The sequence below is a fragment of the Streptopelia decaocto genome (genome assembly GCF_964273445.1).
Source record: "Streptopelia decaocto genome assembly, chromosome: 28".
NCBI lineage: Eukaryota > Metazoa > Chordata > Aves > Columbiformes > Columbidae > Streptopelia > Streptopelia decaocto.
In genome coordinates this window covers 403355-427393 of record NC_138683.1, presented here as the reverse complement: position 1 = coordinate 427393, position 24039 = coordinate 403355, and the positions used below count along the sequence as shown (strand labels likewise).

The 24039-nt window shown below is 62.2% G+C and overlaps 3 protein-coding genes across 6 annotated transcripts in view; all 3 read left to right on the top strand.

Annotated features, from left to right (window-relative positions):
• Positions 1-24039, top strand: part of ATP4A (ATPase H+/K+ transporting subunit alpha) — an 86318-nt gene that overhangs the window by 40547 nt on the left and 21732 nt on the right. For 2 of the 4 annotated variants that reach the window (XM_082073816.1, XM_082073813.1), the window contains exons 1-3: positions 21545-21666; positions 22159-22242; positions 23247-23306. In XM_082073816.1, the coding sequence (XP_081929942.1) occupies positions 21655-21666; positions 22159-22242; positions 23247-23306 (156 nt within the window). In that variant the 5' untranslated portion in view covers positions 21545-21654. Of the gene's footprint in view, positions 1-21352; positions 21407-21439; positions 21667-22158; positions 22243-23246; positions 23307-24039 lie in introns of those variants that run through there. The other 2 variants (XM_082073814.1, XM_082073815.1) reach the window with 2 other exon arrangements.
• On the top strand, positions 3274-12273 carry LOC309450755 (uncharacterized protein). Its single transcript, XM_082073845.1, has 7 exons — positions 3274-3301; positions 3947-4066; positions 7894-8040; positions 9201-9287; positions 10743-10784; positions 11211-11635; positions 11757-12273. Exons 4-7 carry the CDS (start codon positions 9233-9235, stop codon positions 11790-11792), a joined length of 558 nt encoding a protein of 185 aa, XP_081929971.1. The 5' UTR covers positions 3274-3301; positions 3947-4066; positions 7894-8040; positions 9201-9232; the 3' UTR covers positions 11793-12273.
• On the top strand, positions 12524-20449 carry TMEM147 (transmembrane protein 147). The gene is made up of 7 exons (XM_082073841.1): positions 12524-12731; positions 14261-14330; positions 14905-14970; positions 15802-15938; positions 18147-18231; positions 19440-19561; positions 20312-20449. Exons 1-7 carry the CDS (start codon positions 12655-12657, stop codon positions 20436-20438), a joined length of 684 nt encoding a protein of 227 aa, XP_081929967.1. The 5' UTR covers positions 12524-12654; the 3' UTR covers positions 20439-20449.

Sequence of the window (24039 nt, the reverse complement as noted above, 5' to 3'; positions counted from 1 at the left end):
CCAGTGACACCAGTATCACCAGTGACCCCTCCCAGTATCACCAGTGTGACACCAGTGACACCAGTATGACACCAGTATGACACCAGTGACCCCTCCCCGTATCACCAGTGTGACACCAGTGTCACCAGTATGACACCAGTATGACACCAGTATCACCAGTATGACACCAGTATGACACCAGTGACCCCTCCCAGTATCACCAGTGTGACACCAGTGTCACCAGTATGACACCAGTGACACCAGTGTGACACCAGTATGACACCAGTATGACACCAGTATCCCCCAGTGTCCCCTCCCAGTATAACCAGTGTCCCCCAGTGTCCCCTCCCAGTGTCCCCAATGTCCCCAGTGTCCCCAATGTCCCCTCCCAGTATAACCAGTGTCCCCATTGTCCCTTCCCAGTGTCCCCCAGTGTCCCCATTGGCCCCGCCCAGTCTCCCCAGTACATCCCAGTGTCACTGTCCCCATTGTCCCAACGGGCCCCATTGTCCCCTGGCCCCCCCCCCCATCACTGTCCCCCATTGTCCCCATTGTCCCCAGTGCCTGACGGTCCCAGGCGGTGACAAGTGACACCAGCCCCAGCGGCCCCGCCCCCCCGGACGCCTGGGTCCCTTCCCGAACTCCTGGATCCTTTGGGGCACTCCTGGGTCCCTCCCGAGCGCCTGGGTCCCTTCCCGGACCCCTGGGTCCCCCCCTGAACTCCTGGTCTCTGGGGCACTCCTGGGTCCCCCCCGGACTCCTGGGTCCCTTGGGGCACTCCTGGGTCCCTCCCCGAACTCCTGGGTCCCTGGGGCACTCCTGGGTCCCTTGGGGCACTCCTGGGTCCCTGGGGCACTCCTGGGTCCCTTGGGGCACTCCTGGGTCCCTGGGGCACTCCTGGGTCCCTCCCCGAACTCCTGGGTCCCCCCCCCACGCTGCCATCGGACACATTCCTGACGCGCCGGTGTCACCCCCACGGTCCCCAGGGGACAAAGGGACCCTCTGTGTGTCCCCCACCCCCGGACGCCTGGGTCCCTGGGGCACTCCTGGGTCCCTCCCGAACTCCTGGGTCCCTCCCGAACTCCTGGGTCCCTCCCGAACTCCTGGGTCCCTGTGGAGCCTGGTGGTGCCACCAAAGCTACAAGGGGACATTTGTCCCCAAGACACAGTGACGTCACCTCCCCCCCCCCCCCGCCAAGGGGAAGGGGGGGGGACGACACCCGGACACCTGGGTCCCCTGGGGCACCACTGAGGGACCCAGGCGTCCGGGGGGACCCAGGAGTGCCCCAGGGAGCCAGGTGTCCGGGGGGACCCAGGAGTTCAGAAGGGACCCAGGAGTTCGGAAGGGACCCAGGAGATCAGGGGGGGACACCCAAATAGGGGACCCAGGCGTCCGGGAGGGGACCCAGGAGTTCCGAGAGACCCAGGAGTCCGGGAGGGACCCAGGAGTTCCGAGGGACCCAGGCGTCCGGGAGGGACCCAGGCGTCCGGGGGACCCCCATCTCCATCCCCCTACTCACCAGTATGAGTTGGGTGCCCCAAGGAGGGACCCAGGCGTCCGGGGAAGGGACCCAGGCGTCCGAGTGTGAGGGTGGGGGGGGGAAAAGGCCGGGATTATGTACTTGGGGGGGAGGGGGGGGGGGGCAGGGCCACCCGGACGCCTGGGTCCCGCCCGGACGCCTGGGTCCCCCCCACTCCCCGGACGCCTGGGTCCTTGGGAGACACAATGGGCTCTAATGGCACCATGTGGCCCGGACGCCTGGGTCCCTCCCGGACGCCTGGGTCCCTCCCGAACGCCTGGGTTCCTCCCGAACCGCTGGGTCCCCTCTTGGACTCCTGGGTCCCCCCCCGAACTCCTGGGTCCCCCCCGAACTCCTGGGTCCCCCCACCACCCTTGGGCTCAACTGGCGTCAAGTTGGACCCCGAACACCTGGGTCCTTAAGCCCCAACAGATGCCTCACGGGGGGGGGGGGGCAGCAAAACGCGCCCCCTCCCCCAAAACCCTCCCCCCCCCTGTTCTCCAGGGGGGGTCAATGGGGTCAATAGGTTCTCAACGACCCCCCCATAAAAACCCCAGCGCGATTTGAACCCGATTTCGCCGTTTTTTCCCCAAAAATCCCTGCCCGTCCCCCCCCCCGGCGCCGCCGCGATGGTTCCGCCCGCACCTGCCCGCGGGGGGCGTGGCTGAGCGGGCGAGGGGCGGGGCCGCCGCCGTGCAGGTGAATGGGAGGGGGCGTGGTTAGAGGCGGAAGTGGGCGGGGCCAGGACCCCACACCTGCCATGGCCGCGGTGGCCGCGCTGCTGGCGCTGCTGGGTGCGCCCGGGGTTCATTAAGGCGTTAATTAGGGGGTTAATTAAGGGGTTGGGGCGTTAATTAAGGGGCTGGGGGGTTAATTAAGGGGTTGGGGGGTTAATTATGGGGGTAATTGGGGGGTTGGGGGTAATTAAGGGGGAATTAAAGGGGTTTTTGGGGGGCGGGGGGGAACTGGGGGGGGTAATTAACGGTCTTGGGGTAATTAAGGGGGTCATTAGGGGACCCAGGAGTTCGGGAGGGACCCAGGAGTCCGGGAGGGACCCAGGAGTGCCCCAAGGGACCCAGGAGTCCGGGAGGGACCCAGGAGTCCGGGAGGGGACCCAGGAGTGCCCCAAGGGACCCAGGAGTCCGGGAGGGACCCAGGAGTCCGGGAGGGACCCAGGAGTGCCCCAAGGGACCCAGGAGTTCGGGAGGGACCCAGGAGTCCGGGAGGGGACCCAGGAGTGCCCCAAGGGACCCAGGAGGGACCCAGGAATGTCCCAGGGGACCCAGCTGTTCAGGAGGGACCCAGGAATGCCCCAAGAGACCCAGGAGTCTGGGAGCGGACCCAGGCGTTCAGGAGGGACCCAGGAGTGCCCCAATGGAGTAAGGAGTTTGGGAGTGGAGCCAGGAGTTCAGGAGGGACCCAGGAGTTCGGGAAGGGACCCAGGCGTCCGGGAGGGACCCAGGAGTGCCCCGTGGAGGTGGCTGAGCTGTGTGTCCGTCTGTCCGCAGTGCCCGTGGCCCCCATCCCGGTGACCGTCCCCCAGTCCCGTTACGTGGCGCTGCTGTTCCAGCCCGTCCTGCTGCGATGTCACTTCCCCCCGGTGTCACCCGACGTGCCCCCCCCCATCGTCACCTGGAAGTTCAAGTCCGTCTGTCCCCAAGGCGGGGACGTCGGGGACGTCGGGGACAACGGGGGCAACGGGGACTGTCCCCAGCGCACCGTGCGCATCGTGGCCACCAAACAGGGGGACACGGTGACGCTGGGGGACGCCTACAGGGGGCGGGGCGTCACCATACGAGGAGGTGACGGTGGGGACGTTGGGGGTGATGGGGGCGATGGGGGCAACGGGGACATTGGGGTCAATGGGGACAATGGGGACATTGGGGACAATGGGGGCATTGGGGACATTGGGGTCAATGGGGACAATGGGGACAATGGGGACATTGGGGACAATGGGGTCAATGGGGACATTGGGGTCAATGGGGACAATGGGGACAATGGGGGCAATGGGGACATTGGGGACAATGGGGTCAATGGGGACATTGGGGGCAATGGGGGCAATGGGGACATCAAGAGGATATTGGGGAGGGACCCAGGAGTTCGGGAGGGACCCAGGAGTTCAGGAGGGACCCAGGAGTGCCCTGAGGGACCCGGGAGTTCAGGAGGGACCCAGGAGTTCGGGAGGGACCCAGGAATGCCCCAAGGGACCCGGGAGTTCAGGAGGGACCCAGGAGTTCAGGAGGGACCCAGGAATGCCCCAATGGAGTAAGGAGTTTGGGAGGGACCCAGGAATGCCCCAATGGAGTAAGGAGTTTGGGAGGGACCCAGGAGTGCCCCAAGGGAGTAAGGAGTTTGGGAGGGGACCCAGGCATCCGGGGCGGGGGGGGGTGATGAGCCGGTGGGAGGGGCCAGCGGAGGGGTCAGAGGTGAAAGGTCGGAGGTCGCAGGTGCTGACCTGAGCCTGGGGGCGGCCGCCTGGGGGGACAGCGGCACCTACGTGTGCACGGTGACATCGACCGGGGACCTGAGCGGGGACAACGAGGGGCACACGGACCTGCTGGTGCTGGGTGAGAATGGGGGGACTGGGAGGGACTGGGAGGGACTGGGAGGTCAATGGGATGGACTGGGAGTCAATGGGAGGGACTGGGAGGTCAATGGGATGGACTGGAAGTCAATGGGAGGGACTGGGATGGGACTGGGTAGTCAATGGGATGGACTGGGAGGGACTGGGAGGTCAATGGGAGGGACTGGAAGAGACTGGGAGGTCAATGGGAGAGACTGGAAGTAACTGGGAAGTCAATGGGAGGGACTGGGAGGTCAATGGGATGGACTGGAAGTCAATGGGAGGGACTGGGAGGTCATTGGGAGGGACTGGGGAGTCAATGGGAGGGACTGGAAGGGACTGGGAGGTCAATGGGATGGACTGGGAGGGACTGGGAGGTCAATGGAGTGACTGGGAGGGACTGGGGTGGGATTGGGAGGGACTGGGAGGTCAATGGGAGTGACTGGAAGTCAATGGGAGGGACTGGAAGGGACTGGGAGGGACTGGGAGGTCAATGGAGGGACTGGAAGTCAATGGGAGGGACTGGAAGTCAATGGGAGGGACTGGGAGGGACTGGGAGGTCAATGGAGGGACTGGAAGGTCAATGGGAGGGACTGGAAGTCAATGGGAAGTCAATGGGGAAGACTGGGAGGTCAATGGGAGAGACTGGGATGGGCTGGGAGGTCAATGGGAGAGACTGGAAGAGACTGGGAGGTCAATGGGAGAGAATGGGAGGGACTGAGAGAGACTGGGCTGGGACTGGGAGGTCAATGGGATGGACTGGGAGGTCATTGGGGTGGACTGGAAGTCAATGGGAGGGACTGGGAGGTCATTGGGAGGGACTGGGAGGGACTGGGAGGTCATTGGGAGGGACTGGGAGGGACTGGGAGTCAATGGGAAGTCAATGGGGGGGACTGGGAGGGACTGGGAGGGACTGGAAGTGACTGGGAGGTCAATGGAGTGACTGGGAGGTCAATGGGATGGAGTGGAAGTCAATGGGAAATCAATGGGAGGGACTGGGAAGTCAATGGGATGGACTGGAAGTCAATGGGAAGTCAATGGGAGTGACTGGGAGGTCAATGGGATGGACTGGAAGTGACTGGGGAGTCAATGGGAGGGACTGGGAGGTCAATGGAGGGACTGGGAGAGATTGGGATGGGACTGGGAGGTCAATGGGATGGACTGGAAGAGACTGGGAAGTCAATGGGATGGACTGGGAAGTCAATGGGGTGGACTGGGGAGTCAATGGAGAGATTGGGAGGTCAATGGGATGGACTGGAAGTCAATGGGAAGTCAATGGGAGAGACTGGAAGTGACTGGGAGGTCAATGGGAGGGACTGGAAGTGACTGGGAGGTCAATGGGATGGACTGGGAGGTCAATGGGATGGACTGGGAGGTCAATGGGATGGACTCGGAAGTCAATGGGAGTGATTGGGAGGTCAATGGGATGGACTGGAAGTCAATGGGAAGTCAATGGGAGAGACTGGGAGGTCAATGGGAGGGACTGGGACGGACTGGGAAGTCAATGGGAGAGACTGGGGACTCAATGGGATGGACTAGAAGGTCAATGGTAGGGACTGGGGAGTCAATGGAGAGACTGGGAGGTCAATGGGATGGACTGGAGGTCAATGGGATGGACTGGGATGGACTGGGAAGTCAATGGGAGAGACTGGGGACTCAATGGGATGGACTAGAAGGTCAATGGTAGGGACTGGGGAGTCAATGGAGAGACTGGGAGGTCAATGGGATGGACTGGAAGTGACTGGGAGGTCAATGGAGTGACTGGGAGGGACTGGGAGGTCAATGGAGGGACTGGGAAGTCAATGGGATGGACTGAAAGTCAATGGGAAGCCAATGGGAGAGACTGGGATGGGGCTGGGAGGTCAATGGAGGGACTGGGAGGTCAATGGGATGGACTGGGATGGGACTGGAAGTCAATGGGAGGGACTGGGAGGTCAATGGGATGGACTGGAATTCAATGGGAGGTCAACGGGATGGACTGGGAGGAACTGGGAGGTCAATGGGATGGACTGGAAGTCAATGGGATGGACTGGAAGTCAATGGGAGGTCATTGGGATGGACTGGGAGGTCAATGGGAGGGACTGGAAGTCAATGGGATGGACTGGAAGTGACTGGGAGGTCAATGGAGGGACTGGAAGTCAATGGGAGTGACTGGGAGGTCAATGGGAGAGACTGGAAGTAACTGGGAAGTCAATGGGAGGGACTGGGAGGTCAATGGGAGAGACTGGGATGGGCTGGGAGGTCAATGGGAGAGACTGGAAGAGACTGGGAGGTCAATGGGAGAGAATGGGAGGGACTGAGAGAGACTGGGCTGGGACTGGGAGGTCAATGGGATGGACTGGAAGTCAATGGGAGAGACTGGGCTGGGACTGGGAGGTCAATGGGATGGACTGGAAGTCAATGGGAGGGACTGGGAGGGACTGGGAACAAGGGACAGTGCGAATCACATGCCCCCAAACTCCTGGGTCCCTCCCGGACGCCTGGGTCCCTCCCGAACTCCTGGGTCCCTCCCGAACGCCTGGGTCCCCCTCGAACGCCTGGGTCCCCCTCGAACTCCTGGGTCCCTCCCGAACTCCTGGGTCCCTCCCGAACGCCTGGGTCCCCCTCGAACTCCTGGGTCCCTCCCAAACGCCTGGGTCCCCCTCGAACTCCTGGGTCCCCCCCGAACTCCTGGGTCCCCTCCCGAACGCCTGGGTCCCCTCCCGGACGCCTGGGTCCCCCCCGGACGCCTGGGTCCCCTGACCTCCCCCCTTCCCGTGTCACTTCTGTCCCCTCAGCGTCACTCTGGGGGGTCACCGACCTCTTGCTGGGACTGCCAGGTAGGGGACCCAGGCGTCCGGGAGGGACCCAGGCGTCCGGGAGGGACCCAGGAGTTCGCGAGGGACCCAGGCGTCCGGGGGTGGACCCAAATAGGGGACCCAGGCGTCCGGGTGGGGGGACCCAGGCATCCGGGTGGGGGATCCCATGCATCTGGGAGGGGACCCAGGCGTCCGGGTGGGGGGACCCAGGCGTCCGGGTGGGCGGACCCAAATAGGGGACCCAGGCGTCCGGGAAAGAGACCATAGGGAGGGGACCCAGGCGTCCGGGTGGGGACCCAAATAGGGGACCCAGGCGTCCGAGTGGGGGGACCCAGGCATCCGGGAGGGGACCCAAATAGGGGACCCATGCGTCCGGGTGGGGGGACCCAGGCGTCCGGGTGGGGGATCCCATGCATCTGGGAGGGGACCCAGGCGTCCGGGAGGGGACCCAAATAGGGGACCCAGGCGTCCGAGTGGGGGGACCCAGGCGTCCGGGTGGGGGATCCCATGCATCTGGAAGGGGACCCAGGCGTCCGGGGGGGGGGCACCCATGCGTCCGGGAGGGGACCCAGGCGTCCGGGTGGGGACCCAAATAGGGGACCCAGGCGTCCGGGTGGGGGATCCCATGCATCTGGGAGGGGACCCAGGCGTCCGGGTGGGGACCCAAATAGGGGACCCAGGCGTCCGGGTGGGGGGACCCAGGCATCCGGGTGGGGGATCCCATGCATCTGGGAGGGGACCCAGGCGTCCGGGAGGGGACCCAGGTGTCCGGGGGGGGGGCACCCATGCATCTGGGAGGGGACCCAGGCATCCGGGTGGGCGATCCCATGCATCTGGGAGGGGACCCAGGCGTCCGGGAGGGGACCCAGGCGTCCGGGTGGGGGGACCCAGGCGTCCGGGTGGGCGATCCCATGCATCTGGGTGGGGGGTCCCCTGCATCTGGGAGGGGACCCAGGCGTCCGGGAGGGGACCCAGGCGTCCGGGCTGGCTGTGTGGGGGCTGGGGGCCCACCCGGACGCCTGGGTCCCCGCAGGGTGGCTGTTCGTGGTGCTGGTGCTGCTGGGGGCGGGGCTGGTGGTGCTGGCGCTGGGCTTGTGCTGGTGCCAGTGCTGCCCCCACAGCTGCTGCTGCCTCCTGCGCTGCCCCTGCTGCCCCCGGCGCTGCTGCTGCCCCGAGGAGCGTGAGTGGGCACTCCTGGGTCCCTTGGGGCACTCCTGGGTCCCTTTCGGGGGGGGTTTGGGGCAGCCCTGGGGCCCTTTTGGGGGGTTTGGGGGCACTCCTGGGTCCCTTTGGGGGGTTTGGGGGCACTCCTGGGTCCCTTTGGGGCACTCCTGGGTCCATTTCAGGGGGTCTTGGGGCACTCCTGCGTCCCTTTGGGGCACTCCTGGGTCCCTTTGGGGCACTCCTGGGTTCCTTTGGGGCACTCCTGGGTCCCTTTCGGGGGGGGTTTGGGGCAGCCCTGGGGCCCTTTTGGGGGGTTTGGGGGCATTCCTGGGTCCTTTGGGGCACTCCTGGGTCCCTTTTGGGGGGGGTTTGGGGCAGCCCTGGGGCCCTTTTGGGTCCCTTTGGGGCACTCCTGGGTCCCTTTGGGGCACTCCTGGGTTCCTTTGGGGCACTCCTGGGTTCCTTTGGGGCACTCCTGGGTCCCTTTTGGGGGGAGTTTGGGGCAGCCCTGGGGCCCTTTTGGGGGGTTTGGGGGCACTCCTGGGTCCCTTTTGGGGGGTTTGGGGGCACTCCTGGGTCCCTTGGGGCACTCCTGGGTCCTTTTGGGGCACTCCTGGGTCCCTTTGGGGGGTTTTGGGGCACTCCTGGGTCCCTTGGGGCACTCCTGGGTCCCTTTTGGGGGGGGTTTGGGGCAGCCCTGGGGCCCTTTTGGGGGGTTTGGGGGCATTCCTGGGTCCCTTTGGGGCACTCCTGGGTCCCTTGGGGCACTCCTGGGTCCCTTTTGGGGGGGGTTTGGGGCAGCCCTGGGGCCCTTCTGGGGGGTTTGGGGGCACTCCTGGGTCCCTTTGGGGCACTCCTGGGTCCCTTTTGGGGCACTCCTGGGTCCCTTTGGGGGGTTTTGGGGCACTCCTGGGTTTCTTTGGGGCACTCCTGGGTCCCTTTGGGGGGTTTTGGGGCACTCCTGGGTCCCTTTGGGGCACTCCTGGGTCCCTTCCGGGGGGAGTTTGGGGCAGCCCTGGGGCCCTTTTGGGGGGTTTTGGGGCACTCCTGGGTCCCTTTGGGGCACTCTTGGGTCCCTTTTCAGGGTGTGGGGCACTCCTGGGTCCCTTGGTGTCCCTTTGGGGCACTCCTGGGTCCCTTTCAGGGCACTCCTGGGTCCCTTTTTCTTCCCCACAGTGTATTGGGCAGGAAAAGCGGCCACTTCCGGGATGGGGGGCGGGGCTTATGGACACCCCCCCCCGCCCATCCCCCTCCACACCCTGAGTGAGTCAAACTGGGACAAACTGGGACAAACTGGGGACACCAGTTTGTGATACTGGTGTGACTGGGTCCCTTTGGGGGGGGGTTGGGGCACTCCTGGGTCCCTTTGGGTCCCTTTGGGGCACTCCTGGGTCCCTTTGGGGCACTCCTGGGTCCCTTTCGGGGGGTCTTGGGGCACTGGTGGGTGATACTGGTTATACTGGGTTATACTGGTGGGTTATACTGGGTTATACTGGTTATACTGGTGTCACTGCTTGGTTATACTGGTTATACTGGATTATACTGGTGGGTTATACTGGGTTATACTGGTTATACTGGTGTCACTGCTTGGTTATACTGGTTATACTGGATTATACTGGTGGGTTATACTGGTGATACTGGTTATACTGGTGTCACTGGTGGGTTATACTGGGTGATACTGGTTATACTGGGTTATACTGGTGGGTTAAACTGGGTTATACTGGTTATACTGGTTTATACTGGTGTCACTGGTGGGTTATACTGGTGATACTGGTGATACTGGTGTAACTGGTGGGTTATACTTGTTATACTGGTTATACTGGTTTATACTGGTGACACTGGTGGGTTATACTGGGTGATACTGGTTATACTGGTTTATACTGGTGTCACTGGTGGGTTATACTGGGTTATACTGGTTTATACTGGTGTCACTGGTGGGTTATACTGGGTGATACTGGTGGGTTATACTGGTGATACTGGTGGGTTATACTGGTTATACTGGTGATACTGGTGGGTTATACTGGTGGGTTATACTGGTGGGTTATACTGGTGTCACTGGTGGGTTATACTGGGTTATACTGGTTTATACTGGTGTCACTGGTGGGTTATACTGGTGGGTTATATTGGTGATACTGGTTATACTGGTGGGTGATACTGGTTATACTGGTGACACTGGTGGGTTATACTGGGTGATACTGGTGGGTTCTACTGGTTCTACTGGTGGGTTATACTGGTTCTACTGGTTATACTGGTGGGTGATACTGGTTCTACTGGTTATACTGGTGGGTTATACTGGTGGGTTATATTGGTTCTACTGGTTCTACTGGTGGGTTATACTGGTGATACTGGTTATACTGGTGATACTGGTGGGTTATACTGGTGGGTTATACTGGTGGGTTATACTGGTGATACTGGTGGGTTATACTGGTGATACTGGTGGGTTATACTGGTGGGTTATACTGGTGGGTTATACTGGTGATACTGGTGGGTTATACTGGTTCTACTGGTTATACTGGTGGGTTATACTGGTGGGTTATACTGGTGATACTGGTTATACTGGTGTCACTGGTGGGTTATACTGGTGATACTGGTGGGCTATACTGGTTCTACTGGTTCTACTGGTTCTACTGGTGTGTTATACTGGTGATACTGGTGGGTTATACTGGTTATACTGGTGACACTGGTTGTACTGGTTCTACTGGTGTCACTGGTCCCCAGGTGGCTCCCAGGGCTCCCACGTCCCCCTGCTGGGTGACACAGGTGAGTGATTGACACCTGTCAATCAAACCCAGCCCGCTGCCAATCACAGCCCCGGACGCCTGGGTCCCTTTTGGGGGGGGGGGGGGCAGTTACTGGTGGTTAATGGGGGGGAACTGGGAGCACTGGGGGGGTCACTGGGGGGACCCGGACGCCTGGGTCCACTGGGGCACTCCTGGGTCCCTCCCGAACTCCTGAGTCCCCTCCCGAACTCCTGGGTCCCTTGGGGCACTCCTGGGTCCCTCCCGAACTCCTGGGTCCCTCCCGAACTCCTGGGTCCCCTCCCGAACTCCTGGGTCCCCTCCCGAACTCCTGGGTCCCTCCCGGACTCCTGGGTCCCTCCCGGACTCCTGGGTCCCTCCCGGACGCCTGGGTCCCTCCCGAACTCCTGGGTCCCTCCCGGACTCCTGGGTCCCTCCTCTCTTTCAGCTCCACCTCCCAGTGACATCACTTCCCTCCACGAGCCTCCGGACGCCTGGGTCCCTCCCCCGAACTCCTGGGTCCCTCCCTCCCCTTCCCCCCCGCCCTCCAGGGGGCGCTGGCGCTCGGCGGAGGTTTTGGCGGGAACCCCCCCCCGGCCCCGCCCCCGCTCCCGGTCCCGCGACGATTGGACGGAGGTTTTGGCGGGAAGCCCCCGGCCCCGCCCCCGCTCCCGGTCCCGCGACGATTGGACGGAGGTTTTGGCGGGAAGCCCCCGGCCCCGCCCCCGCTCCCGGTCCCGCGACGATTGGACGGAGGTTTTGGCGGGAAGCCCCCGGCCACGCCCCCGCTCCCGCGACGAGTGGATGGAACCAGAAGGGGGCGTGGCCAAAGCGAGGCCCCGCCCCCACGGGTCCCCCCGGCGGCTGCGAAAGGTGGGGGGGGGGGTAAATTTTGGGGGGTTTTGCTGCATTTTGGGGCATTTTGATGAATTTTGAGGGTTTTGATGAATTTTGGGGTCCCCAAAACCCCCAATTTTCACCTTTTTTCCCCCAGAACGACGCCCTGAGCCGGGAGAGTCTCGTGGTGTGAGGGACCCGGACGCCTGGGTCCCTGGGGCACTCCTGGGTCCCTTCCCGAACTCCTGGGTCCCTTCCCAAACTCCTGGGTCCCTTCCCGAACTCCTGGGTCCCTTGGGGCACTCCTGGGTCCCTCCCGAACTCCTGGGTCCCTTCCCAAACTCCTGGGTCCCTTGGGGCACTCCTGGGTCCCTTGGGGCACTCCTGGGTCCCTCCCGAACTCCTGGGTCCCTGGGGCACTCCTGGGTCCCTGGGGCACTCCTGGGTCCCTTGGGGCACTCCTGGGTCCCTTGGGGCACTCCTGGGTCCCTCCCGAACTCCTGGGTCCCTGGGGCACTCCTGGGTCCCTTGGGGCACTCCTGGGTCCCTCCCGAACTCCTGGGTCCCCTGGGGCACTCCTGGGTCCCTCCCAGGTCTGTATTTTTGGGGCCAATCGGCTCATTTTTGGGGCCGTTTTTTTTTTAATCCAATGACCGAATTCTCCCGATTTTTGGGGCCAAATAAACGAGTTTTCGAGAAAATTTGGACATTCCCGCCGTTTTTTGTGAATTTTGGGTGAAATTTGGGTGAATTTTGGGTGAATTTCGCGTTTTTTTGCGGTTCCTGAACCTTTTGGCGCCAATTCCCCCAGGGGACCCCGGCGTTCGGGAAGGGGGCGTGGCCTCGCCTCTGATTGGCCGCCGGCGTGGGGGGGGGGGGTGTGTGTGTGGCTTCCCCGCCGCGGTGCTCGCTGGGAGTCGTAGTCATGGAAACCGCGGCCTAGCGCTTCCGGTCAGCCCCGAACGCCTGGGTCCCTCCCGAACGCCTGGGTCCCTCCCGCACTCCTGGGTCCCTGGGGCACTCCTGGGTCCCCCGGACGCCTGGGTCCCCGCACGATGACGTTGTTTCACTTCGGGAATTGTTTCGCTTTGGCCTATTTCCCCTATTTCATCACCTACAAGTGCAGCGGCCTGTGAGTGAACTGGGATGGACTGGGATGGACTGGGATGGACTGGGGGGAACTGGGGGGGTTGGGGGCCTGTTACTGGTCCATACTGGTCCATACTGGTCTATACTGGTCTATACTGGTCTGTACTGGGAGCAGATCCATGTGCAGTGACTGGGAAGGGCGTTACTGGTCTATACTGGTCTATACTGGTCTGTACTGGGAGCAGATCCATGTACAGTGGCTGGGAAGGGCGTTACTGGTCTATACTGGTCTATACTGGTCCATACTGGTCCATACTGGGAGCAGATCCATGTACAGTGGCTGGGAAGGGCGTTACTGGTCCATACTGGTCTATACTGGTCCATACTGGGAGCAGATCCATGTACAGTGGCTGGGAAGGGTGTTACTGGTCTATACTGGTCTATACTGGTCTATACTGGTCTATACTGGTCCATACTGGTCTATACTGGGAGCAGGATGGAGTACAGAGACTGGAAAGGGTGTTACTGGTCCATACTGGTCCATACTGGTCTGTACTGGGAGCAGATCCATGTACAGTGGCTGGGAAGGGCGTTACTGGTCTATACTGGTCTATACTGGTCTATACTGGTCTATACTGGTCCATACTGGTCTATACTGGGAGCAGGATGGAGTACAGAGACTGGAAAGGGTGTTACTGGTCCATACTGGTCCATACTGGTCTATACTGGGAGCAGATCCATGTACAGTCACTGGGAAGGGTGTTACTGGTCTATACTGGTCTGTACTGGTCTATACTGGTCTATACTGGGAGCAGGTTGGAGTACAGTGACTGGGAAGGGTGTTACTGGTCCATACTGGTCTATACTGGTCTGTACTGGGAGCAGATCCATGTACAGTGACTGGGAAGGGTGTTACTGGTCTATACTGGTCCATACTGGTCTATACTGGTCTATACTGGTCCATACTGGGAGCAGATCCATGTACAGTGACTGGGAAGGGTGTTACTGGTCCATACTGGTCTATACTGGTCTGTACTGGGAGCAGATCCATGTACAGTGACTGGGAAGGGTGTTACTGGTCTATACTGGTCTATACTGGTCTGTACTGGGAGCAGATCCATGTACAGTGGCTGGGAAGGGCGTTACTGGTCTATACTGGTCTATACTGGTCTATACTGGTCCATACTGGTCTATACTGGGAGCAGGTTGGAGTACAGTGACTGGGAATGCTGTGGGGGGTCCGTACTGGTTTGTACTGGTTTATACTGGTCTATACTGGTCTGTACTGGTCCATACTGGGAGCAGGATGGAGTACAGAGACTGGGAAGGCTCTGGGGGGTCCATACTGGTCCATACTGGTCCATACTGGTCTATACTGGTCTATACTGGGAGCAGGATGGAGTACAGTGACTGGGAAGGCTGTGGGGGTTCCATACTGGTCCGTACTGGTCCATACTGGTCTATACTGGGACAGGTCAGAGTACAGTGACTGGGAAGGGTTTGGGGGGTCCGTACTGGTCCGTACTGGTCCGTACTGGTCCGTACTGGTCCATACTGGTCTATACTGGGCAGGTCGGAGTACAGCGCCTTCTGGCGCTGCGTCCAGGCCGGAGCCACCTACGTACTGGTGCAACTGGGAAAGGTGGGACGGGAACTGGTTTATACTGGGATGGACTGGGAGGGACTGGGAGGGACTGGGATGGACTGGGATGAACTGGGGGGGACTGGGATGGACTGGGGGGGACTGGGAGGGACTGGGATGAACTGGGATGGACTGGGAGGGACTGGGATGGACTGGGATGGACTGGGATGGACTGGGGGGACTGGGATGAACTGGGGGGGACTGGGATGGACTGGGAGGGACTGGGATGGACTGGGGGGGACTGGGATGGACTGGGAGGGACTGGGATGGACTGGGATGGACTGGGAGGGACTGGGAGGGACTGGGATGGACTGGGGGGGACTGGGATGGACTGGGAGGGACTGGGATGGACTGGGAGGGACTGGGAGGGACTGGGAGGGACTGGGAGGGACTGGGATGGACTGGGATGGACTGGGGGGGACTGGGATGGACTGGGATGGACTGGGATGGACTGGGATGGAACTGGGATGGACTGGGATGGGACTGGGGGGGACTGGGATGAACTGGGAGGGACTGGGAGGGGTTTGGGGGGGTCCCGGACGCCTGGGTCCCTCCCGGACGCCTGGGTCCCCAGATGCTGGTCCTGGCCACGTTCTTCCCCACCTGGGAGGGGCCGTCGGGGGGGTTCGACCTGCTGGGGGTGAGTGGGGACCCAGGAGTGCCCCAGGGGACCCAGGAGTGCCCCAAGGGTGGGGGGAGGGACCCAGGAGTGCCCCAAAGGGACCCAGGAGTGCCCCAAGGGTGGGGGGAGGGACCCAGGAGTGCCCCAAGGGTGGGGGGAGGGACCCAGGAGTGCCCCAAAGGGACCCAGGAGTTCCCCAAGGGTGGGGGGAGGGACCCAGGAGTGCCCCAAGGGTGGGGGGAGGGACCCAGGAGTGCCCCAAAGGGACCCAGGAGTGCCCCAAGGGTGGGGGGAAGGACCCAGGAGTGCCCCAAGGGTGGGGGGAGGGACCCAGGAGTGCCCCAAAGGGACCCAGGAGTTCCCCAAGGGTGGGGGGAGGGACCCAGGAGTGCCCCAGAGGGACCCAGGAGTGCCCCAAGGGTGGGGGGAGGGACCCAGGAGTGCCCCAGAGGGACCCAGGAGTGCCCCAAAGGGACCCAGGAGTGCCCCAAGGGTGGGGGGAGGGACCCAGGAGTGCCCCAGGGGACCCAGGAGTGCCCCAAATTCCCCAAAAGGGACCCAGGAGTGCCCCAAGGGTGGGGGGAGGGACCCAGGAGTGCCCCAAAGGGACCCAGGAGTGCCCCAAGGGTGGGGGGAGGGACCCAGGAGTGCCCGAGAGGGACCCAGGAGTGCCCCAACTCCTCCAGCAAGGACCCAGGAATGCCCCCAAACCCCCCAAAAGTGCCCCAAAGGGACCCCGGAATGCCCCAACCCCCCCCCAAAAGGGGCATTCCTGGGTCCCCCCTTGTGTCCCCGTGTCCGTGTGTCCCCCCCGTGTCCGTGTGTCCCCCCCGTGTCCGTGTGTCCCAGGAGTTCCTGCGGGCGTCGCTGGACGTGCTGGACCTGCTGGGCCTGCAGGTGGCGCTGTGGCGCGGCGCGGGCCGGGGGGAGCTGCGCATCCTGGTGGCCGCTCTGGGCTGGGCCGGCGCCGAACTCGTCTCCTCCCGGTACCAGGGGGACCCCGAGGGGGCCTGTGGGGGACATATGGGGGCTGGAGGGGACATATGGGGGCTGGAGGGGATGTATAGGGGCCATATGGGGGCCATATGGGGGCTGGAGGGGATGTATAGGGGCCATATGGGGGCTGTAGGGGCCATATGGGGGCCATATGGGGGCTGGAGGGGATGTATAGGGGCCATATGGGGGCTGTAGGGGACATATGGGGGCTGGAGGGGATGTATAGGGGCCATATGGGGGCTGTAGGGGCCATATGGGGGACATATGGGGGCTGGAGGGGATGTATAGGGGCCATATGGGGGCTGTAGGGGCCATATGGGGGACATATGGGGGCTGGAGGGGATGTATAGGGGCCATATGGGGGACATATGGGGGCTGGAGGGGATGTATAGGGGCCATATGGGGGCTGTAGGGGACATATGGGGGCTGGAGGGGATGTATAGGGGCCATATGGGGGCTGTAGGGGCCATATGGGGGCCATATGGGGGCTGGAGGGGATGTATAGGGGCCATATGGGGGCTGTAGGGGCCATATGGGGGACATATGGGGGCTGTAGGGGATGTATAGGGGCCATATGGGGGACATATGGGGGCTGGAGGGGATGTATAGGGGCCATATGGGGGCTGTAGGGGACATATGGGGGCTGGAGGGGATGTATAGGGGCCATATGGGGGACATATGGGGGCTGGAGGGGATGTATAGGGGCCATATGGGGGCTGTAGGGGACATATGGGGGCTGGAGGGGATGTATAGGGGCCATATGGGGGCTGTAGGGGCCATATGGGGGACATATGGGGGCTGGAGGGGATGTATAGGGGCCATATGGGGGCTGTAGGGGATGTATAGGGGCCATATGGGGGACATATGGGGGCTGGAGGGGATGTATAGGGGCCATATGGGGGACATATGGGGGCTGGAGGGGATGTATAGGGGCCATATGGGGGCTGTAGGGGACATATGGGGGCTGGAGGGGATGTATAGGGGCCATATGGGGGCTGTAGGGGACATATGGGGGCTGGAGGGGATGTATAGGGGCCATATGGGGGACATATGGGGGCTGGAGGGGATGTATAGGGGCCATATGGGGGCTGTAGGGGCCATATGGGGGACATATGGGGGCTGGAGGGGATGTATAGGGGCCATATGGGGGCTGTAGGGGACATATGGGGGACATATGGGGGCTGGAGGGGAGGTATAGGGGCCATATGGGGGACATATGGGGGCTGGAGGGGATGTATAGGGGCCATATGGGGGACATATGGGGGCTGGAGGGGATGTATAGGGGCCATATGGGGGCTGTAGGGGACATATGGGGGCTGGAGGGGATGTATAGGGGCCATATGGGGGACATATGGGGGCTGGAGGGGATGTATAGGGGCCATATGGGGGCTGTAGGGGACATATGGGGGCTGGAGGGGATGTATAGGGGCCATATGGGGGCTGTAGGGGAGGTATAGGGGCCATATGGGGGCTGTAGGGGCCATATGGGGGACATATGGGGGCTGGAGGGGATGTATAGGGGCCATATGGGGGACATATGGGGGCTGGAGGGGATGTATAGGGGCCATATGGGGGACATATGGGGGCTGGAGGGGATGTATAGGGGCCATATGGGGGCTGTAGGGGACATATGGGGGCTGGAGGGGATGTATAGGGGCCATATGGGGGCTGTAGGGGCCATATGGGGGCCATATGGGGGCTGGAGGGGATGTATAGGGGCCATATGGGGGACATATGGGGGCTGTAGGGGATGTATAGGGGCCATATGGGGGACATATGGGGGCTGTAGGGGAGGTATAGGGGCTATATGGGGGACATAGGGGGTCTATAGGGGACATATAGAGGTCGTATGGGGTCATAGGGGACATATAGGGGCCATATAGGGGCTGTAGGGGATGTATAGGGGCCATATGTGGGACATATAGGGGCCATATGGGGGCTGTAGGGGATGTATAGGGGCCATATGGGGGCTGTAGGGGACGTATAGGGGCCATATGGGGGCCATATGGGGGCTGTAGGGGAGGTATAGGGGCCATATGGGGTCTAGAGGGGATGTATAGGGGCCATATGGGGGACATATACGGGCTGTAGGGGATGTATAGGGGCCATATGTGGGCTGTAGGGCAGGTATAGGGGCCATATGGGGGACATATCCCATGGGGCACTCCTGGGTCCATGGGGCACTCCTGGGTCCGCAGGTGCGTCCCGCTCTGGGTGGGCGCCCGGGGGGTCGAGTTCGACTGGCGGCACCTGCAGATGGGGCTGGACTCCAACATCAGCCTGGTCAGTGCTGGTTTAGACTGGTTTAGACTGGTTTAGACTGGTTTAGACTGGTTGAGACTGGTTGAGACTGGTTTAGACTGGGAGGGGGTTGGGGGCGGAACCAAAGTTCCGGGTCGCGGGGGCTGAGGGGGGGAGGTTTGGAGGTGGCACCGAGGCGCCCAGAGGGACCGGAAGTGATGTTGCACCGAGGCAAATGGGGGGGGAACTAGTAGTTTGGGGCTCCCAATTGGGTTTTGGGATGGACTGGGGTTAAACTGGGAGGGACTGGGGTGAACTGGGAGGGTCAATGGGGGCAACTGGGATGAACTGGGGGGGACTGGGAGGCAACTGGTCCATACTGGTTTATACTGGGAGGGTACTGGGACAGTTAATTACCACAAACGGCTCTTAATTACCAGCCACTAATGACCCTGGGGGGTTGTTAATCACCCTGGGGGGCTTAATTAACTAATTGGCACCATTAATTAACTAATTAGCACCATTAATTAACTAATTGGCACCATTAATTACCTAATTAGTGCTATTAATTGCCATATTAGTGCCATTAATTTCCTAATTATCGCCATTAATTGTCAGATTAGCACCATCAGTTACCTAATTAGCACCATCAGTTACCTAATTAGCACCATCAATCACCTAATTAACACCATCAATTACCTAATTAGCGCTATTAATTGCCTAATTAGTTCCATTGATTTCCTGATTATCGCCATTAATTACCAAATTAGCATAATTACTTGCCTAATTGGCGCCATTAATTACGTAATTAGTGCTATTGATTACGTCACTAGCGCCATTAATTTCCTAGTTATCACGATTAATTACCTAATTAGCGCTTTGATTGCCCAATTAGTTCCATTAATCACCTAATTAGCGCCATTAATCACTTAATTAGCACAACCGGTGACTCAATTAGCGCCATTAATCACTCGATTAGCGCTATTAATCTACTAATTAGCGTCATTAATCACCTAATTAGCACCTAATAACCCCCTCATTTTGGCGCCAACCCCCTCATTTTGGCGCCAACCCCCTCAGTTTGGCGCCAATCCCCCCATTTTGGCGCCAATCCCCCTAAACCCGCCGTTAATTACCCCAAAATGCTTAATTCCCGCTCTTTCTCCCCCCCCGGTGGGCTCGGGATGTCTCGCTGACGCCCCGGGGGTGGTTAATTGGCTAATTAAGGCGCTAATTAGCGTTAATTACAGGCCCGACACGTGGCGGCCGCCGCGCTGCTCTGGGCCGGGGGCCGCCCGGAGCTGCCGCCCGCGCTGCGCCTGCCGCTCGCCGCCATGTTGGGCGCCGCGGCCTACGAGGGCTTCCTCATCGGGTGGGCGGCGCTTCCGGGCAACGGCGCGGCGGGATTGGCGGAGCGCGGCGGGGAGGCGGGGTTGAGGGCTGGGATTGGTTGGAGGGCGGGTTTGAGGTGAAGTCGGTGGCGCACTCAATGGGGGGGGCGGAATTAAGGGCAGAGCGCCGCTGGGGATTGGTGGAGCTGGCTGAAGGGGTGGAATGAAGGGCAAAGCGCGGCTGGGGATTGGCGGGGAGGCGGGGTTAAGGGCTGAGCGCCGCTGGGGATTGGTGGAGCGGGGCTGGGGGGCGGAATTAAGGGCAGAGCGCGGCTGGGGATTGGTGGAGCTGGCGGAAGGGGCGGGATTAAGGGCAAAGCGCGGCTGGGGATTGGCGGAGAGTGGCGGGGAGGCGGGGTTAAGGGCTGAGCGCGGCTGGGGATTGGCTGGGGGGCGGGATAGAGGGGCATGTTTGGGTCCCCCCCGAACTCTTAGGTCCCTTGGGGCATTCCTGGGTCCATTGGGGTATTCCTGGGTCCCTTGGGGCATTCTGGGGTCCCTTGGGGCACTCCTGGGTCCCTGGGGCACTCCTGGGTCCCTTGGGGCACTCCTGGGTCCCCTGGGGGGACTCTTGTGGGCTTGTAAACCCATTGAACCATCGGAATGCTTGGGGACGGGGGGGTTGGATATCTATAGGTGTCTCTATGTTGTCTCTCTAGGGGGCGTGGCTTCACGAAGGGGGCGTGTCCCCCCGCTGAAGCCCCGCCCCCTTTCCTGTGTTCTCCCCGCAGGTGGGCGGGGCAAGCGCTGGGACTCGGCCCCTGGGGGGCGCTGGGGCTGCGGGCGCTGGGGGCGGCCGCGCTGGGGCTGGGGGCGCTGCGGGTGCTGGTGCCGCTGCTGCCCCCCCCGAAACAATAAACAGCGAGGGACCCAGGAGTTCCGAGGGACACAGGAGTTCGGGGGGAACGCGGGAGTTCGGGGGGGGGGAACCAAAAAGTTGGGGGCGGAACCAAAGTTCCGGGTCGCGGGGGCTGAGGGGGGGAGGTTTGGAGGTGGCACCGAGGCGCCTGGGGGACCGGAAGTGATGTTGCACCGAGGCAAATGGGGGGGGAAATGGGTGGTTTGGAGCTCCCAAGGGGATTAGAGGGATCCAGGCGTCCGGGGAGGGGACCCAGGAGTTCGGGAGGGACCCAGGCGTCCGGGGAGGGGACCCAGGAGTCCGGGAGGGGACCCAGGAGTCCGGGAGGGGACCCAGGAGTTCGGGAGGGACCCAGGAGTTCGGGAGGGGACCCAGGAGTCCGGGAGGGGACCCAGGAGTCCGGGAGGGGACCCAGGAGTCCGGGAGGGGACCCAGGAGTTCGGGAGGGACCCAGGAGTCCGGGAGGGGACCCAGGAGTTCGGGAGGGGACCCAGGAGTTCGGGAGGGACCCAGGCGTGCTGGAGGGACCCAGGCGTTCGGGGTGGGTCACGTCCCTCTTGGCATCCCCTGCAAAGCATCATGGGAACCTCCCCGGACGCCTGGGTCCCCTTGGGGAACAATGATGGTGGAGCGAAGCATGATGGGAAATCCCGAACGCCTGGGTCCCCCCACACCCCCCTTAATTAACCCCCCTCCCGACGTCCCGGGGACACGACCGATAAGATAATATTAATTAATCATTAACGAGCAACAAAAAAGGGGACCCAGGCGTCCGGGGCCTCCCCCTCCCCCCACATTTGATAAGATGGAACCTGATAAGGGGGGGGGGAGGGGGAGGGGGAACAACACCAAGGGCGACCCAAGGGTGGGGGGAGGGGTCTGGGGGGACCCAGGAGTTCGGGAGGGACCCAGGAGTTCGGGGGGGACCCAGGAGTTTGGGAGGGACCCAGGAGTTCAGGGCACCCAGGTGTGCGGGAAGGGACCCAAATAGGGGACCCAGGCGTCCGGGAGGGACCCAGGAATTCGGGAAGGGACCCAGGAGTGCCCCAAAGGACCCAGGAGTTCGGGAAGGGACCCAGGCGTCCGGGAGGGACCCAGGCGTCCGGGCGAGGTCACCTTGGGGCGGTTCCCGCCCCCGGGGTTCGGGGGGTATAAGAAGAGGTGGGGAGGGGACTGGGAGGCACTGGGAGCTACTGGGAGGCACTGGGAGCTGCCATGGGGAAGGAGGTGAGGACGGACGGACGGACATGGGGAAGGGTGGGTGGACTGGGAGGGACTGGGAGGGACTGGGATGGACTGGGATGGACTGGGATGGAACTGGGATGGGACTGGGATGGAACTGGGATGGACTGGGATGGACTGGGATGGACTGGGGGGGACTGGGATGGAACTGGGATGGGACTGGGATGGAACTGGGATGGACTGGGATGGACTGGGATGGACTGGGGGGGACTGGGATGGACTGGGAGGGACTGGGATGGACTGGGATGGACTGGGAGGGACTGGGAGGGACTGGGATGGACTGGGATGGACTGGGATGGACTGGGATCGGACTGGGATGGACTGGAATGGACTGGGATGGACTGGGATGGACTGGGATGGACTGGGATGGACTGGGAGGGACTGGGGGGGACTGGGAAGGACCAACACACAGAGAGATGACTGGAGGCCCTTGACCTTGACCTCCTTGACCTCCTGACCTTGACCTTGACCCCCCAGGAGAGCTACGAGATGGGCCCCACCCGGGGCAAAGCCCAACGGAAACGGGACAAACTGGAGGACATGAAGAGGGAGATGGACGTGGTAACTGGGCCAGACTGGGAGCACTGGGAGGGGATGGGTGCCTCCCGGACGCCTGGGTCCCCTCCCGAACGCCTGGGTCCCTCCCGAACGCCTGGGTCCCTCCCGGACTCCTGGGTCCCTCCCGAACTCCTGGGTCCCTTGGGGCACTCCTGGGTCCCTCCCGAACTCCTGGGTCCCTCCCGAACTCCTGGGTCCTCTCCCGAACTCCTGGGTTCCTCCCGAACTCCTGGGTCCCTTGGGGCACTCCTGGGTCCCCTCCCGAACTCCTGGGTCCCCCCCAGAACTCCTGGGTCCCTCCCGAACTCCTGGGTCCCTCCCGAACTCCTGGGTCCCTTGGGGCACTCCTGGGTCCCCTCCCGAACTCCTGGGTTCCTCCCGAACTCCTGGGTCCCTCCCGAACTCCTGGGTCCCTTGGGGCACTCCTGGGTCCCCTCCCGAACTCCTGGGTCCCTCCCGAACTCCTGGGTCCCTCCCGAACTCCTGGGTCCCTTGGGGCACTCCTGGGTCCCTCCCGAACTCCTGGGTCCCTCCCGAACTCCTGGGTCCCTTGGGGCACTCCTGGGTCCCCTCCCGAACTCCTGGGTTCCTCCCGAACTCCTGGGTCCCTCCCGAACTCCTGGGTCCCTTGGGGCACTCCTGGGTCCCCTCCCGAACTCCTGGGTCCCTCCCGAACTCCTGGGTCCCTCCCGAACTCCTGGGTCCCTTGGGGCACTCCTGGGTCCCCTCCCGAACTCCTGGGTCCCTCCCGAACTCCTGGGTCCCCTCCCTGAACTCCTGGGTCCCCTCCCTGAACTCCTGGGTCCCTCCCCGAACTCCTGGGTTCCTCCCGAACTCCTGGGTCCCTTGGGGCACTCCTGGGTCCCCTCCCGAACTCCTGGGTCCCTTGGGGCACTCCTGGGTCCCCTCCCGGACTCCTGGGTCCCTCCTGTGGGTTGGGGGATTGGGGAGGAACTGGGAGGGCCTGGGAGGGTCAGAGGTCAGAGGTCAGAGGTCGCCGCCCCCAGGATGACCACAAGCTGGAGCTGAGTGAACTGGAGGTCAAGTACAGCACCAGCATCAGCAAGGTGACCTTTGACCCCTGACCCCCCCCTTATTGCCCCCCCATTGACCCCACTGTCCCCCCATTATTTCCATTGACCCCACTGACCCTCCCCTTGACCCCATTGACCCCACTGCCCCCCCATCGTCTCCATTGACCCCATCGACCCCCCCAACCCTCTTGACCCATCAACCCTATTGACCCCATTGACCCCCATTGACCCCACTGCTCCCCCATTGACCCCATTGACCCCATTGACCCTCCCATTGACCCCATTGACCCCATTGCCCCCCCATTGAACCCATTGAGCGTCCCATTGTCCCCACTGCCCCCCATTGACCCCATTGACCATCCCATTGACCCCATTGCTTCCCATCGACCCCCCCAACCCTCTTGACCCATCAACCCTATTGAGCCCATTGACCCCCCATTGACCCCATTGACCCCCGTATTGACCCCATTGACCATCCCATTGACCCCATCGACCCCCCCAACCCTCTTGACCCATCAACCCTATTGAGCCCATTGACCCCCATTGCCCCCATTGCCCCTCCCATTGACCCCATTGCCTCCCCCTTGACCCTATTGCCTCCCATTGACCCCCTATTGACTCCATTGACCCCATTGAGCCCCCATCAACCCCATTGACCCCATTGAGCCCCCATCAACCCCATTGACTCCATTGACCCCATTGCCCCCCCATCAACCCCATTGACCCCATTGTTCTCCCATTGACTCCATTGACCCCATTGCCCCCC

What these genes read in the sequence shown, in the direction of transcription:
- TMEM147 (XM_082073841.1), top strand. Translation starts at nt 12,655, where the DNA reads ATGACGTTGTTTCACTTCGGGAATTGTTTCGCTTTGGCCTATTTCCCC. An exon ending in TACTGGTGCAACTGGGAAAG is followed by an intron (nt 14,331 to 14,904) that starts GTGGGACGGGAA and finishes CTGGGTCCCCAG; the next exon opens with ATGCTGGTCCTGGCCACGTT. An exon ending in TACGAGGGCTTCCTCATCGG is followed by an intron (nt 19,562 to 20,311) that starts GTGGGCGGCGCT and finishes TTCTCCCCGCAG; the next exon opens with GTGGGCGGGGCAAGCGCTGG.
- LOC309450755 (XM_082073845.1), top strand. Translation starts at nt 9,233, where the DNA reads ATGGGGGGCGGGGCTTATGGACACCCCCCCCCGCCCATCCCCCTCCAC. An exon ending in CCCCCTGCTGGGTGACACAG is followed by an intron (nt 10,785 to 11,210) that starts GTGAGTGATTGA and finishes CCTCTCTTTCAG; the next exon opens with CTCCACCTCCCAGTGACATC. An exon ending in CCCCCCGGCGGCTGCGAAAG is followed by an intron (nt 11,636 to 11,756) that starts GTGGGGGGGGGG and finishes TTTTTCCCCCAG; the next exon opens with AACGACGCCCTGAGCCGGGA.